At 40.5% G+C, this 15,517-nt stretch overlaps 3 protein-coding genes across 3 annotated transcripts; 1 reads left to right on the top strand and 2 right to left on the bottom strand.

Moving 5' to 3' along the window:
• Window positions 1-110: 110 nt before the first annotated feature.
• On the top strand, window positions 111-3,135 carry bik (BCL2 interacting killer). The gene is made up of 6 exons (XM_069671502.1): window positions 111-147; window positions 235-263; window positions 1,351-1,453; window positions 1,975-2,127; window positions 2,213-2,318; window positions 2,565-3,135. Exons 3-6 carry the CDS (start codon window positions 1,359-1,361, stop codon window positions 2,682-2,684), a joined length of 474 nt encoding a protein of 157 aa, XP_069527603.1. The 5' UTR covers window positions 111-147; window positions 235-263; window positions 1,351-1,358; the 3' UTR covers window positions 2,685-3,135.
• Window positions 3,136-3,195: 60 nt separating this feature from the next.
• Window positions 3,196-5,760, bottom strand: mcat (malonyl CoA:ACP acyltransferase (mitochondrial)). Its single transcript, XM_069671471.1, has 5 exons — window positions 5,204-5,760; window positions 4,921-5,008; window positions 4,613-4,830; window positions 4,306-4,443; window positions 3,196-3,521 (listed from the first exon to the last, which is right to left on the bottom strand). Exons 1-5 carry the CDS (start codon window positions 5,627-5,629, stop codon window positions 3,249-3,251), a joined length of 1,143 nt encoding a protein of 380 aa, XP_069527572.1. The 5' UTR covers window positions 5,630-5,760; the 3' UTR covers window positions 3,196-3,248.
• Window positions 5,761-6,484: 724 nt separating this feature from the next.
• Window positions 6,485-13,379, bottom strand: def6c (DEF6 guanine nucleotide exchange factor c). The gene is made up of 12 exons (XM_069671014.1): window positions 12,894-13,379; window positions 12,062-12,202; window positions 11,148-11,330; window positions 10,324-10,554; window positions 10,101-10,247; window positions 9,786-9,894; window positions 8,605-8,834; window positions 8,418-8,525; window positions 8,011-8,177; window positions 7,424-7,622; window positions 7,231-7,321; window positions 6,485-7,014 (listed from the first exon to the last, which is right to left on the bottom strand). The coding sequence occupies exons 1-12, from the start codon at window positions 12,987-12,989 to the stop codon at window positions 6,791-6,793; spliced, it is 1,926 nt and encodes a 641-aa protein (XP_069527115.1). The 5' UTR covers window positions 12,990-13,379; the 3' UTR covers window positions 6,485-6,790.
• Window positions 13,380-15,517: the final 2,138 nt, after the last annotated feature.

Genomic DNA, 15,517 nt, shown 5'->3' with positions numbered 1-15,517 from the left:
AAATATATACAATAACATGTAAATAATGAAAAAACATGTGATGATGTTGTCGCCCTCTGGTGGTCACTCTCGATATCAGCCGGTAAAGGCGTGGCCAATCACATTTGTGGCAGTTACCTGAGAACACCAGGATTAAAGGACGCTGCTGTAAGTACAGGAAAACAACTTTCAAATATTTCTTTATTTTATCATTTCGAAAACATTTAAATTATAATGTCTTTATATTTATCACAGGGCGGCGTCCGATTTAATCTACAAACAAGGTAAGTTAACTTTCTCTTTTTATTGTGCATGCACCTGTTTCATTTGTCTGGACTGAAGCCTTTACATCCGTTGAAAATCTAATATGATACTTCCCTAAACTGAAACAATAAACTAGATAACCTGGAAATTTATTTAGTTAATTTGAAACTATTTAATCTCTAAGGGCTTAATGTTTAATCTTATATGTGTGATCTTCAAAACGACCTTTGTTTGCTTTGAGTGAGAAGGATGACTTCATCTCTTTGTTGTGGCAATATAGCAGAGGAGTACAGGGTATGACTAATACTTATAAACCTTTTTCCTGGGTATTATTATGAAGCCTTTGTTTACATTATCAAGGTTCCCACATTTAGGGCTGTATTCTGATTGTATTATTTACATAGAATTGGCATAAATACTGCAAAGATAAATTCATATAATTAAACTTTATTGATGGTAAACTAATTGAGGATTTGTAAGCAAACAAAACTTGAAAGCTTACAAGTATATTCTTTGGAATCAGTGATGTTTTATTTCTTCTTGTTGAGGCAGTTTGGTTGATTTGAGTTATGGAAATGGTGAATTTGCATCAAGGCACATGAGCACAGGTACAACAGGAACTGGTCCGAGGACAGGTGCACGTACACAAGGAGGGAACAAACCTGTTTGTGAGGGAGAAACTGAAAATAACAGTCGTAAATCCGGTCATACAGGTTGATAACATGTACAGTTTCGTGCACAAACTGTTCGTAAACAAAGTCATGTCTAAGGAGGATGTTATTCGCACTTTTAGTGCAATATAGAGCAGTCAGTGTGCTACAACCGTTGGCCTTAATCCAACAGATGATGTCATCTCTTCAAACCTAGTAGAGCCTGTTTTATCTACCTGGATTTTCTCCTCGGTAACACAGCCACCACCTATCCTGGTCACATGACCCAGTATTTACACAGAACATTTATGGACGTTAGGAGGCCAGCAAAGATAACACAGAAACACAAACCATGGAGCCTTTATCAAATATGTCCTGCATCCCTAATGATGTCCTAGCTGCTTTCTCTCACGTGTTCGAATATGAATAATTTGCATAATAACTGCTCTCTCTTCAGAAAACAAGATGGTGGAACAAACAAGACAGCCGAGCCGCGTGGTCTCCCTCCAGGCTGGACCTGGCGAGGTGGGGACTGGCACCCTGTTTGATGTAAACCTCAGGTAAAGGACAGAACATTTTAGCAACAACATACAGCAGAAATAGACTGAACCCTAAGACAGTGTGGGATCATCTGTACCCAAAACAAACAATATATAAAAGAGGCATTTTGCTTGGAGTATCATTTGGCTATAGGAAGTGGAGTATAAAAGAAGTGGACGTCCATATCCTGGTTGACAGGTTGCTGTTGGAGCGACTTGTCAATCACAGGGAGCTGCACCCTAAAGTTAACCCTGTTTTATTGTATAATTTACTTCAAATGGAACCCAAAGTAACCATGCCGCATTGAAGAAGACTAGGAACTTGCGACTGACACCATAAACTCATTAGAAGTGTTTACTTGTATAAAAAGAGTCATTTTCTCATCTGCTTACATGCACTCCGACTTCTTTTTGCAACCAGTAGAGTCTCCCCCTGCTGGCCATTAAAAATAATGTACATTGAAGGCGCCTCCTGAAACCTGAAAGCCTGAAACTACAGGCTACAAAGATATCAACTATAGTCCTTTCTGTGTCTCCTTCAGGATCAATGACAGGGCTGTGAGGGCCGTGGGGAGACAGTTGGCTGTGATTGGAGACCAGCTGGACCGGGAGTGGGCGAGCAGACGCCCAAACTGGCTACCAGCTCCTCTCCACATGCTGGGACCAGCTCAGGCACTGACCAGGACCATCTATCGGTAAAACAGAATCACACAACATATTACACTTAACCTCTACAGTATGCATATGACTTTTTGTTGAGCTGGTGTCGTTCTCTTCCAGGGATATCCACAGTCAGTTATGGGGCTTCCAGGGTCTGTCTGCAGCAGTGAAGGCCTGGATAGCGAGCACTGTGCCTGGGCAGGGGATCCTCAGAGCGGACGCCTGGGTAACACTTCTTCTTCTATGGTGTTTTATATGTGTATATGTTGAGCTTTTACTTAGGGAATGAGCAAAACTGAGTGGTAGATGTTGCAATTGTGAATTGAGGCGAGTAATAGCAAACACACAGATATATTTATGATGCAAATTGGATTGGATTAAATTATTATTGGCATAAAAATGTCTATTTTTTTAATTATAAATTAATAAAAGAGAAAAAAAAAAGTCTAATTTGACACCTCTTATCTTTCAGGTGTCCAGTTTGAAACCAGTGACCTGCACTGGCTGGACCAGAGGAGCATGGGTAACAGTGGCACTGGTTGCCGCAGTGACCCTTTTCGGAGCACTATGGGTGGAATGGAAAAGGCCATGAGCAGGAATTTGTCGGCCATGTTTTACAAAAAAAAAAAAAAATGTTTGCAACTGAGTGACGATTGTTTCTTACTGATTTGTTCCTTCTGTTTACTCTGACTCTTCTTTTTATTTTGCTTTTTTCATGAGCGGTATTGGATTTAATGCTAAATGACTGGAAACAGGAGTAAAAAAAAAATACTGTAATATGCTGAAATGGTTTAAATCGGTTTTACAGTGTTGCTTAAGGAGTTGGCCAGCATATTGTAGCAGTGACATGTTGGCTCACAGTTGTATTAATGTTAAAAAGCTTGTTTCCAATGACTGGACTGTTGCTGGTTTGCAGTCTTTTGTACGCAGATGACTTTCTTACTGGTTTAAGAGGCAAATTTTTAACAAATTATATGTAGCAGGGCTTAATATAAAATTAAGGGAGCTGGTCTTTCATGTGCTTTTTCATGTGATGCAAATAAACTTTGAAATGATGAAATTTTCTAGTCTCATTAATTAAAAATCATTTATTTACACAGAAAAGACCATCATAAGCTACCACAGGAGCTAACAGGTCATGTCCAGAGTCCACACCTCAGTCTTCATATGTGGTGACTTCCACATGAGCATAGTTTGTGAACGCCTTCCTGTTGCACTTCTGAAGCGTGGCACCGAGCTGTTTTCCCGGGCCGACCTCGTAGGTGTGAGGAAACTTCTCCCCCTGCGTCCTCTCGTAGATCTCGTGCAGAGTTTGCTCCCACTTCACCGGCGACACCAGCTGCTTCACCAGCTGCTTGCGCACGTGGCTCTCGTTCATGTAGCGCTTGCCGTCCACGTTGGAGTACACGTTGATCTCGGGGTGACGGATCTGAACGGGAGAGATGACAAGTTCTAAATCAGTCAAGGTGTGCAACTTTTTCAAGAGTGGCAGCTGGAAAAAATGCTAATGATGAGGCTAGAAATGATTGATTATGAGAGAAATTTGTTGATATTAAAGGGTTTGTTTTAGGGCTGCAAATTTTTTTTATCTTATCAATTTGTAAATTGATTGTTCTGTCAGAAAATAGTGGAAAAATGCCCACCAGTCCAAAGCCTAATTATACTGTATGTTTAGTTTTCCATCGATGACAAAGAAAAGCTGAATTCAGCAAGGTTTGGCAACGTTGTGGTTAAAAAATAACAAAAAAGATTATTTGATTTTCAAAATAGTTGCCACTTTTCACAATTAAATATTCTGAGATACATTTTTAAATCTTTAAATTTCTTCTTGTGTTTTCCAACCATTTTTTGTGGGGTTCTTACACACGGAAGTTGCAGTTTAAACAAACTTTATGTTGCCATTTCCTCTACTTTGGACATTACTTTGTTGATTTATAAGCAAATAGTCATTTTAAAATGTAAAAGGGGGACCTGCTTAAAAAGTGGGTGTTTCCATTTCACTATTTCTCACCTTATTAAAAAAACAAAACAATGTTTACATAAGCTGCATGTTTATATTTAATTTCCAAATATATAAAAATGGAAGAAATGAGCAACAAACAAGAAAATAATCCTTATAAGAATAGATTTTAATGACATTAATCCATAATGTCTGCAAGAATGCATGTTGTGTGTGAGGTTTGGGTAGGAGAAAAAAATAATGTTTGACTTACCTCCACCTGTCTGAGCACCTCTCTAAGGGGTTCAGTAGCCGACTGCATCAGCTCAGTGTGGAAAGCCCCGCTCACTGGGAGAGGTTTAGTCCTAATAAACTGGAGACGTCTCGAGTTTTGCTGGAGGAAATCTAGAGCCTGGAAGAACAACAGAGTAAAGAGATAATGAGTCCAGAGCAGCCTGAGCAGTGATCACTGTAGTGTAAATAAAGCAACATGGATATGAAGGTTTTTTCCCACCTATTAGTTGTAGTAAAAGTTGTTCATGGCTGAATTTAATAAATATTTTCACTGATACAAGTCATACCTTTTGATGCCCTGCGATGACCCTGCCATCAGGGAACAGATAGTTAGCCACAGAGCAGACTGGCTCCTCCACCCCCAAGCTCTTGCAGTGCTCCTTAGCCTGCAGACAGGCATATTTATATTGGGCCTGTGGTCTACCGATGACTGACAGCATGCCACTAGGGACCAGCTCTGATGCTTTCTGCATGGCCTCAGCACGCACCTTCACCGCATACAGAGCTAGGAAACACAGAGCGATGTAAATATGACATTTTCACTTATAGCAGACCAACACTGTCATGTAAAAGCTAATAAACGTGTGTTATTTACCTTCTGCATAGTTCACGGCACCAGAAAAAACCAGGGCGGCAAATTCTCCAACACTGAAACCTGCAGCAGCGACACAGGTCTCAATAGCCTGAGGACAGAAGAGTGGACACATTAGAATATGTTGTGCTACTTTATATATTTGACAGCTGTAATTATGAGTCACGTGTCAAAACATCATCTTATAAATATTAGATTAGCTCCACTTCCTCCACTTCACAGCATAACACCTGATGTTAAATATCATTTGATGTCACCAGGTGCCACCAGATGAGTTAACAGCTACCTTGGGGTTTACGTGGTTGAGCCTCTCCACCGCAGCCAGCGAGGTGACGAACACTGCCGGCTGACAGTGAACCGTCTTCATCAGCTCCTTCTCGGGCCCCTCCAGGCACAGAGACAGCAGGTCGTACCCGAGGATTTTCTGAGCTACCGTGAACATTTCTTTAACGTTGGGGTACTTTAAAAGCCCTCTACCCATGCCTACAAACTGGCTGCCCTGGCCGGGGAAGAGCAGCACGGAGCTGCCGCTGGGGTCCTTTCTGGGTCTCCACCTCTGCTGCTCCACCGGAGGCTCCAGCTCGTTGTCCGGGAGAGGAGCGAAGGTCTCGGGCGGAGGTCGGTCCGGTGAGCCAGGCTGGTTGGTGGACAGTCTCCTGCCCAGAGAGACCAGCGACCTGACCTTCCCTCTGGAGGCTGCTGATGCCAACATAGTGGACTCCTTTCCTAATTATGTCCTCACGAGTTAAAATAGACCCATTGCCCGCTGGACAACTTTAATTTACAAACGGAAAAAATAAATATGTCCCTGTCAGACAGCGTTTCTACAACTTGCATGACACAGTCCCGGGAGCCGCCATATTGGTTGCACCGACCACTTCTGTTTCCGGGTCAGATTTGGTTCTGTGCTACGGCGCCGTCTGCAGGCCACAATATCTTATGTATTTATTTATAAAATGATACTTAATCCACATAATACACTATATAACTCCCTTAATTGGTACCTTTATAAAGGAAAATACTTTTTATGTACCAAAGCTTTAGATAAATACATGTGCAATAGTTGATACAATTACTGAAATCTAGCATATGCTGTTTGTTATGGCTAATTTGAAGTTAAGCTGTTCTCTAACATACTGCTGGGTAGTTAAAGCTCCTATGAGGAGTTTTTAGCTGGTTATTAAAAGGACTGAAATTAACACTGATGCCTCTATATGAGCTACAAAAGCAAACAAGGCCATCAGCAACATGACTTATTGAATTATTTTTAATTCCTGTAACCACTGCCGGGGGGTAGGTGTCAGACAAGGCGAGTAACTTTTTGTTTAAAAACACTTTTTGTACATGTACAGGACTAGATCAGTAAAGAGATAAGAGGTACCACTTTGTCCAGCGGGGTCGCCAAAATCAAATGCAAACTAAAAGTTCCTCAATGGAGCTTTAAATGACAAAAAACATATTTCATATTTTGTGTTATCAACACTTTTAATTTGTAGCTAAGGTAACGAAGCTCTTACATTTATGCTGTAAAGTAAAAAGAACAACATTTCCCTCTGAACTGTAGTACAGTAAAAATTTAATTTGGCAAGAAAAATGGCAATTATCACAACACCATGTTTAATTATTCATCAACAAACTTTATTGTACAAAACTGTAAATTCATTGATCTTATTTAGATGTGTTTTCAGCAAATTCTGCATCACACTGTGCTCATCACCTTCACTCACCATCTTAGTGTGCATTTCAACATATAAATATAATACAACCCTTTTTGTTTCTCCTTCGACTTTCCACTCTTCCTTAAAATAATCACTTTTCTCGTGTCTGAACTTTTAGATTTGAAAAATGTTTCCCCTGCATGTCACCGTGTTGATCACATCCGTCCGTTGGATTTGCCCTGCAGTTCGTCCGATTCATCGGACAGGTTGGCCGCCTCCAGCTGCGCCTCCAGCTGCTCCTCCAGCCGCTCGTCGTCCTCCGGTATCTGCATGTTCTGATTGGCTCTTATTTTAAACTTAGAGATGAACTCGTTACTCGCCAGCGCTCCTTCCTTTTTGGGACACTTACGATTTGTTAATAGGCGATGTTCCAAACGTTCTGCAAATGACAACACAATCAGAACTTTGTGATGATCACTATAGGTTAAAGTAGGTTGTGCTTTAGATGCCTTATATATGTTGGTTTGTTAGCTGAATATCCTAAAAACAAACCAATATTTTTGGGTGCAAATTTGCCTGCAAAACATGCAAATTAAAAGATGTTTTACAGGTAAAAGCATCAGAACAAACAGGCTGGATGAAGAGCATACTCCACCTCCAGGAGTTACTGGTGTCATCAGGCGGTTCAGCTGGACGTTCCAGTGCCGGACGTGTTGACTGGCATTCCTCAGCCTCTCTTGAACTTCCTGGAAAAAAAAGTCAAACATTACTTTCTCATTATGATTATTCTTTTAATAATTAAGCCTGCTGCAAACTGAGCCATTGTAAAGACACTGCCTCATTCTTACCTCCAGGCGCTGGTGGCTCCTCTGGCGAGACGCCCGCAGATCCTGCAGCTCCTGAGAGGCCGAGTGAAGAGCAGAGGGAGTTTCCTCGTCCGTGCAGCCGTCCGGGGCCTCCTGTATGGTGCTGAGGCTCTTCATGGACCTCTGCTGCTCCTTGAGGATCTGGAACTGCTTCTTCTTCTCCTCTTCCACCTGCAGCACCCTGGAGAAGAGAAGGAAGAAGAGAAGCAAAAAGGCAATCAACACCATAAACGCAATTGCAGTGACCTTCACCAAAAATCGCACTCTTTATTAGAGTCATAACTCAGTCAAATCTGAACACAGAGACATGATGCACATATATTTAGATGCAGCTCCACCTACACTTTCATGCTAATACCCAGTGCAAAAAGACATACATAAATCTGCTTAGAAATCATGGACGTTGCTTTAAGACAACAGAGCTAAAGTTATAGCCCACTCCTTGCCAACGTTATATCTAAAAATCACGATGGGAAATGTAGTTCCAAAACTTTGAGGGTGATAATCCCAAACAGTGAGACTTAAAAACATCTGGTTTGGAGTACAGAGCAGGTGTGTATGTTTGCTACCTCTCCAGCTCCTGTCTGGCCCTCTCCTCCTCCAGCCGCGCCTGGATCTCCATGTGGAGGGCAGCTTCCAGTTTCCGCTGCGTCAGCTCCAAGTCGTGGATCCTCTTCTTCTGCTGCTCAGCCTCTCTCTCCTTCTCCTGCATCTCGGCCTGCATGCTGTCTCTCAGCTGGATGAACACACACACACACATTTTCACACACCAGTTGGGTGGAAAGAAGTGACCTATTCATGAATCACCTTTTCCAGGAATGGCATTACAGCTTCTCCACTGTGATAAATCACTGAAGGTTCATTCTTAATTTTATAATGCCAATGTTTTCATGCTGTTTCCAGAAGTCAAATTCAATGAAATCGACTATAAATCTTAATTTCAGGGAATTGTAAATAAACTTTAACTCCTTCTTACAGTCTCGGCCTCTTTCAGCTGTCTCTCCAACTCCATCTGCACCTCCTTCTGTTTCCTCCTCTCTCTTTCCTCTGCTTCCCTCCTTCTGGTTTCCAGTTCTCGTGCATGCTGCAGGACACAAATAAAGCAACATTCAAGCAAAGCTCACATTACTTTAACCTGTTATCCTATTACCAAGTCCTCATACCTGTATGATGCTCTCTATCTCTAAATCCTGTCTGTCTTTATCTTTCTCGATCTTCTCAAGCTCCTGGAAATTCGAGTCGTCTGATTGGCTGCTCCGGCTGCTGCAGCTGCTCCGGGAGCTCCGGAAGCGCTCCCGCTGGCTGTGTTCCCGGTGGACCCGTCTCTTCAGTTTGAGTTCTTGGTGAAGGGAGGTCTTGCCCTCGCTCTGGAGACGGAGGGCAGTCTGAATAGCTGGAGAGGTCAATACACATCTTAATGTAATATCTTTTCATCACAGAAATAACTAAATGATCCAGGTGTAAATGCTGAATAACCACTTAAATTTAACAGTTAACTGGATAAAAAAAACCCCAACTCTATTCTGTTAACATTCAGATTATATTTGATCTAGTGCTAACTAGCTAGCGCTTTTCTCACAAAAAGGACATTCAGTCTCTAGTTTATTTTAGAATAAATGTTAGATTTGCTGCCTTCCTGTGTTTTGTATCTTTATTAATTAATATCTTTGGGTTTTGGAGTAGTCGGGGAAAAAAAGGCCATTTTTACGCTACATTTTTACATTTTATAGACTCAAAGCTTATTTAAAAAATAAATACAAGTTCTATAAATTCATTTTACTAAAAATAATAATTACTTGCTGCTCTCCTCTTTGATAAATTGTCAAACTGTTTTCACCATCTCTTGTCTCTATAGTTAACATGAAGCTACAAACACCAGCCGGTAGGTTTAGCTTAGCGTACATTCTGGAAACAGGGTAAAACAGCTAGCTAAGCTCTGTCCAAGAGTAACAAAATCCACCTACTAGCATGTCTATATCTCACAAAATAGCTTGTTATTTACCTGTAATTTAAATTAAGTACATGGTAACTTGCTACACAAAGTTAATATGCAGAACCAGGAAGTTCCTGCTGGTCACACTGCTGAAATGACTCAACAGATTTAAGCTAGCTGTTTCCCCTGTTTAAAGTATTTGCGCTAAGCTAGGCTAACTGTAGCTTTGTTTACACTGTACAGACATAAGAGTGGTATCAATCTTCTCATCTTACTCTGGACAAAAAAGCATGTAAGTATATTTCCCACAACTATGATTATTAATGCAACCAGTGAATTAAATAAGAAGCAACATGTATGCTAAACTGTTGCAGTCAACATGTATTCTAACACTTATACACACCAACACACCTTGAGTCCACTCCACCTTCTGTCTCTGGTCCGACGAGCTCATCTCAAAGGTTTTATTGTGTGTTTTCACACAGAACATACAGCGCTTCCCCTCCCTGTCTGGAATAGTCTGAAACAAAAAGAGGAGGCACATATAAAATATATAACAAATTTAGCTTAGGTCTGTTAGGATTATAAAAACTGTTTAGCTTTAAAGGTACAAAAACACAAGGATAATAGGTCCAGAGGATGGTGTCTGAACACATCAAAAGCACAGCATCCCCATTTTACCGTAAAATTGAACATACAGTGTTTACATAACACTTCCTCACCGACCTCTACCACACAGTGCTTATCCAGCATGATCTCCCCTCTCTTGTCTTTTAGTTCCTCGTTGACGTAGTAAGCCATGGAGGAGGGCTTCAGCACAAACCAACGCTCGGTCCAGTTCCTTCTCACGTGGCCCTTTTTCCACATATAACCCTGGAAACAAGGGATAGAATTGAATAAAAAAGAAAGACAAAACCAAGAGAAAAAAGACGACAAAATAGGGACTCACCCTCTTCAGGACGTTGTGATACATCTCCAGAAAGACCTCGTCCAAAGCCAGACTGAAGGCCTCGGCACTGGTGACCCTCAGCAGCCGGCCGGCAATCATATGCTCCAGGAAGCTCCATACAGACGTGCCCTCATCACGCACGGTGGCATCCTGGGATATTACATCCTCCAAGGGCTTCTCATCCCACTCCTGGCTCATCGCTGTGGAGATTTTCTTGAGGAGATACTCCAGCTAAAAGCATTTAGATATCAGAAAACTCTAAGTGTTTTCAGAAAAGTTCACAAAAATCAGATAATGACATGTAAAATAATTGTTGTTATTACTGGGTTTGACGACTTGTATCAGTGTATATAACATGTACGTTAACAGAGGAAAGCTACTGTGCTGATAGTACTAAGCAGTTTATTTTTGTCTCTCTTTTGTCGACAGGAAACCAAAAGAATTATGGAGGAAGTGCAGGAAGGAAGACACTCATTAACTCTTACTTGCACTTGCTTTTTTTCTGCTGAGAAAAAATGTAAGACATTTAGACTTTTGTGGGACATATGCTATATTTCTTCCTCGCAATTAATTGACAGTGCATCATGTTACTGCCTCAAAACCCTTTTTGTAGTCTTGTTTTCTTTGGGGTTTGTTACTCTATTCATATTTATTTTGCCTGTATATGCTAATGATCAAATTTTTGCACTTATTCCAGATCTTATATCAATGCAAGACCCTTTGTTTTTCCTGTTAAAGGTCAAAATGTTTATATTTTAGACCTTACAGCGTAAAAACTCCAGACCCCAATAAACTCTCCTCCTTTGCTCTGCAACATGTCTTACCTCCTCTGGTATCATCACCAGCGGGTAGCGGTCCTCAGACAGGAGGTTGAATAAGCAGAAGAGCTTGAAACAGTCTCTTTCAGATAGCAGCGCCCCCTGTGGTACCCCCTTGAAGTTCTTCTTCCTGGTCATCATCCAGCACAGGTCGTCGAACTTCTCCTTGTCGAACATCCCCTCTTTGACCTGAAAAGACAGAAAAAAGACTTTAAAAACTATGAAACTGGATCAAAAATTCATGTCAACAGGCATGAAAAAAACAGGCACTAAACCAATAAGATTTCTGTCTCTTATATGCCTTTTCTTCCTGGTTGTGGCTTGTCTTTTCATTCCCACTTGAGTTGTAACTCTTCAAAAACAAGTCACAAATATTAAAAAATATTTTTTTTCTAATTCTAATTCTAAGTCTCTATAATTTGCTAAAACAGCTGGGTAATGTAGTTTTTAGCAAATGCTCTTTAAACTAGAATAAACACTGTATTTTTGGGGGACTATTTTCTGCGGTGGATTAAAATACATTTGGCTCTCTAGTTGATGTTTACAGCAGCAGTACGGTATATGTGGGATTGAGTTAAAAGAACCTACTGTGTTTGTGTTCATATTGAAGTAACATGTCATTATGTGGACCTTTGGTGTGTTATTATACGTTTTTCTGACAATAATACAGCTCTATAGCAGAAGCGAATAAGATCCCCAATTTGAGTACTTTATTTATGAGCTGCTGTTATGATTATGGTTTGTGTAATATCTAATTTACAGCAAAGTTTACGTCAAAAAGTTATTATATACACAATGGAAGACTTAATAATTACTGTTTGTATTGGATAAGATAAACACAGAAATCTATAAACTACATACTGTATTTCTGTATTCATATGACTGATTTAAAGAGGAGGTGACGTGGACAGTCACAGTACCTTGTCCAGTATATATTTGTTGAGGTAGGGCATGTAGCCATGATTAGACACCGGCCCATCGTCATCATCCTGGAAGTGCTCCTCCAGAGCCACTGGGTCATGTGGGATGTTCAGCACCGTGTACAGGTTGTGGGAAAGCACCTAAAGAATAACACAGACACAAACCCTATATGATCTATATCGACATAAGAACATAGTCTTAAGGCTTCTTCAGTGCACTCCATATTTCTTCATACATCTATAAACACACACAAGCGAAAGCACAGGCAGACAGTCCTCAGTGATTGAGCATGTCAGGACAGATTGCTGCTATTTCCCTGGATTCTTCTCTCCTGTGGGAGCTCAGTCGGGCATGTATGAACTGGACAGAAAGCAACATGAATTGTAGCTTTAAAATCCAACACTCACAAAGGGGAAAGATGGCTGAATAAGATCTTATTGTTGTTTTCTGCTTTGCCTTTTATTTCAAACCCTGGCAGTGGTGGTATTATGTCACAAAGTGTGTTTTTCTGGGCCACAAACAAAAGGTTTGGACTTTGAGATTGAAGCTGAAAGTGGGTCCAAACCTCACCTACAATGTGAGCAGGCTACGTGTCTGACAGAAGAAGTCATTATCTGGACTCAGCATGTAGAACTTTTGTGTGTGAGCAGTTCCCCAGATTACAATGTTGATTCACACGGTACAATTTAGTATTGGTACAAAATATAACGACAATAAAGAGCATGATATTAGGTTTGTTTTCAACCATAAAAAGCAAATTAAAGGGGAAAGTACCGTATTCACAGTCAGCCACTCAGTTTCCTTAAAATATAGGCTTCTTTTCCTGCTTACCTTTAACTGCGACTTGGACACCTTCCCACACTTCTCCACGTCCAGCGATGTGAAAGCGTACCAGATGGACTTGAGTAGTTCGGATCTTAAGTCCATTTTGGAGATCTCGTCGTGCGTAAAACTGCTACATTTCCAAGCGCAGCACGACCGTTTTTACGCAGCAACCGGCAAGCGGGTAGTGGTGAGGATCGCCAAATAAAAATGTGGGGCAGAGTACAGGCTGCTGTGCAGACTGCAAAGGACCAAAAGGAGACAGATGTAGGGCAGACCTAAAGAGGCGGAGTAGAGGTAAAGGCCTATATTTTCCTACGCGATAAGTTTCCTAAAACGACAGTTTGAAAAGTCTGGTTAACAATTTCCCCCTTAGTCTGTTAGATAATTATTCCTTGAATAAAACTTACACTTGAAATTTACAGAACAGAATTACACAGCTATATTTCCAAGGCATAATAGGCTACATTTATCCAGTGAGTCCAACGTGGATGTCTGAATTCCTGAAAGCAAGCCAAAATCCAAATAACAGGGATCCGTGTTATCAGATTCAGGAGGCATACCGCGGGCTTTGAAGACACACCCATTTGAGTAAAGACCCCAGAGCTATGTTTGTATTAGCAGCTGCAAATCTGAAAAATTAAAGGGACACGTCTCTGAAATTATATTGCCAACTGTGCGGAGTTAGCTTTTATTTTGAAGTACTTAATTTCAGATTAAGACACCTTTTGGAGAACTAATTCCATGATATAAATGGATCAAATAATTTGTAACCTCAACGTAAAGTGTACATTTAAAAACCAAAAATGAATAATGTTGTGATTCTTAATAACCATTATCAAGATGACATATTCTTTTTCGCTGATCTTCATCTGTACAGAGTATATTTGAAGCTATGGGGATCTGATAGTGCCACTTATTTGCACTACTCCACATCCATTTTGTGTCAATGATGAGCATTTAAGCACCAGACGAAAAATAATTTTGACGGCTATTACGGGCAGAATTTCCCTTGTGGTTTCCCTGACTTAAGGTGTAACTTGAACGTCCCTCGGATCACATCTTTTGTGTGATGAAACAGCTAGTGGTGATGTAGCAACCTCGGGCCAAATGGGTTAAACAAGGACAGTGTAATCAGACTGCATCCGCATGCCTTATTGGAGCATAATGTAGGCTAATCAATACCATAATAAGGTCATGAAAATGGTAGCAGCTGTTTGGAGGCCAGAGCGCTGAAGCCAATCCGTAATCATTGATACATGTAGGTCTTATAATTGTTAAACATGATGGAAATTTACTTCATATCATATCATTTGAGCAGAGGACATTTTTTTCTGCTCCATTTCGAATCAATACTGGATCGGGCTGTTGTGTTTTATCAAGCTCAGCAGTGATATCTGTGTCTGTTGTCTCCCCTTCAAGGGCAGATCTAATCACCGTTGTCTCAGGTGGTAGAAATGAGATGTCATTCAGTTAGCCATAACTCAGAATGGCCCGGCCAGAGGTCCCAGTGAGGATCGACCACTCCCAGCGCTAAAAATTTACCACTTTGGCAGACATCCAGCGCAGCCTTCCTCATAAAACAAAGACCTGGAGCTGCTCCTGAAAGTGTTTAAAATGCAGCACGAGGTTCAATCCTGCCATCTGTCAGGTTCAGGGATATATTCATCACTTAGTTTTGCCTTGAAGAGGAAAAGCTCACATTGAATCCAAAATCCACGGTTTCAATTACACCATTTATATATTTAATACATTCAAGGGCAACAGACCTTGACATTCCCGTTACCAATGGTTTAATCAATATCATATCCAGTAATGAGGCAAAGATTTTTTGTTTATTGTAGACAGATATGCCATTGATTTACAGTTTCAATCATGCTTGTTTCCGCTCGTTGTGATTATCAGAATACATAATACATAATGTGGGATATATAATATACATTACAATTACAAGAGCAAAACAAAGGCCTATCTTGACTTGGAAAGTTTGGAGTTTTTTAACCAAGGGTAAGAGGAGAGGATCAATACCACTCTAATGTCTGTATACAAAATTTTAAGCTAGCAGCCAGTTAGCTTAGCTAGATATAAGGTGTGGAAACAAAGGGAAATAAAAGAGGGTTACCAACTTGTGTCAACCATCTGGAGTGACATTAAGATTTTGTTGAATACATTCAAACTCAAGTGAACTAATTCTTATTGTGTATTTGAGGAAGTAAAGCGTTAGCGTTCTCTTTGAGTCCCAATAATAGCCTAATACACCCAACTATTAATCATTTAAATATCTTACATGTGCTGATGTTCTCTTTTTATTAGCTGTATGAATGATAAAACCTAAGCAACACTGGAATATATAATACACTTTAAACCAACTTTAACTATTACACAGGGTAACTTTAGTAGCCCACTTGGAAATGCATGCTAGCTTAGCGCAGCAAAGAGACTGTTAACGGTAGAAAGCAGCTAGCAGCAATTAAGCTAGTCTAACAGCTTAAAGAATCTCCTACAAACACCTATAAAACTCTAAAATTAAATGTTAAAAGTCCATTATTTCCTGTCTATCAACAGGTTTCCTCCCTGTTCTCAGTCTTTAGGCTAGGGTTAGCTAACTGGCTTCTGGCGTTAGCTTCATATTT

Source organism: Semicossyphus pulcher, unplaced genomic scaffold (genome assembly GCF_022749685.1).
Source record: "Semicossyphus pulcher isolate SPU_LCO1_2020_fin unplaced genomic scaffold, fSemPul1.0.p SCAF_20, whole genome shotgun sequence".
NCBI lineage: Eukaryota > Metazoa > Chordata > Actinopteri > Labriformes > Labridae > Semicossyphus > Semicossyphus pulcher.
The sequence above is the reverse complement of the archived record's forward strand: the minus strand, read 5'-3'. Positions and strand labels throughout refer to the sequence as shown.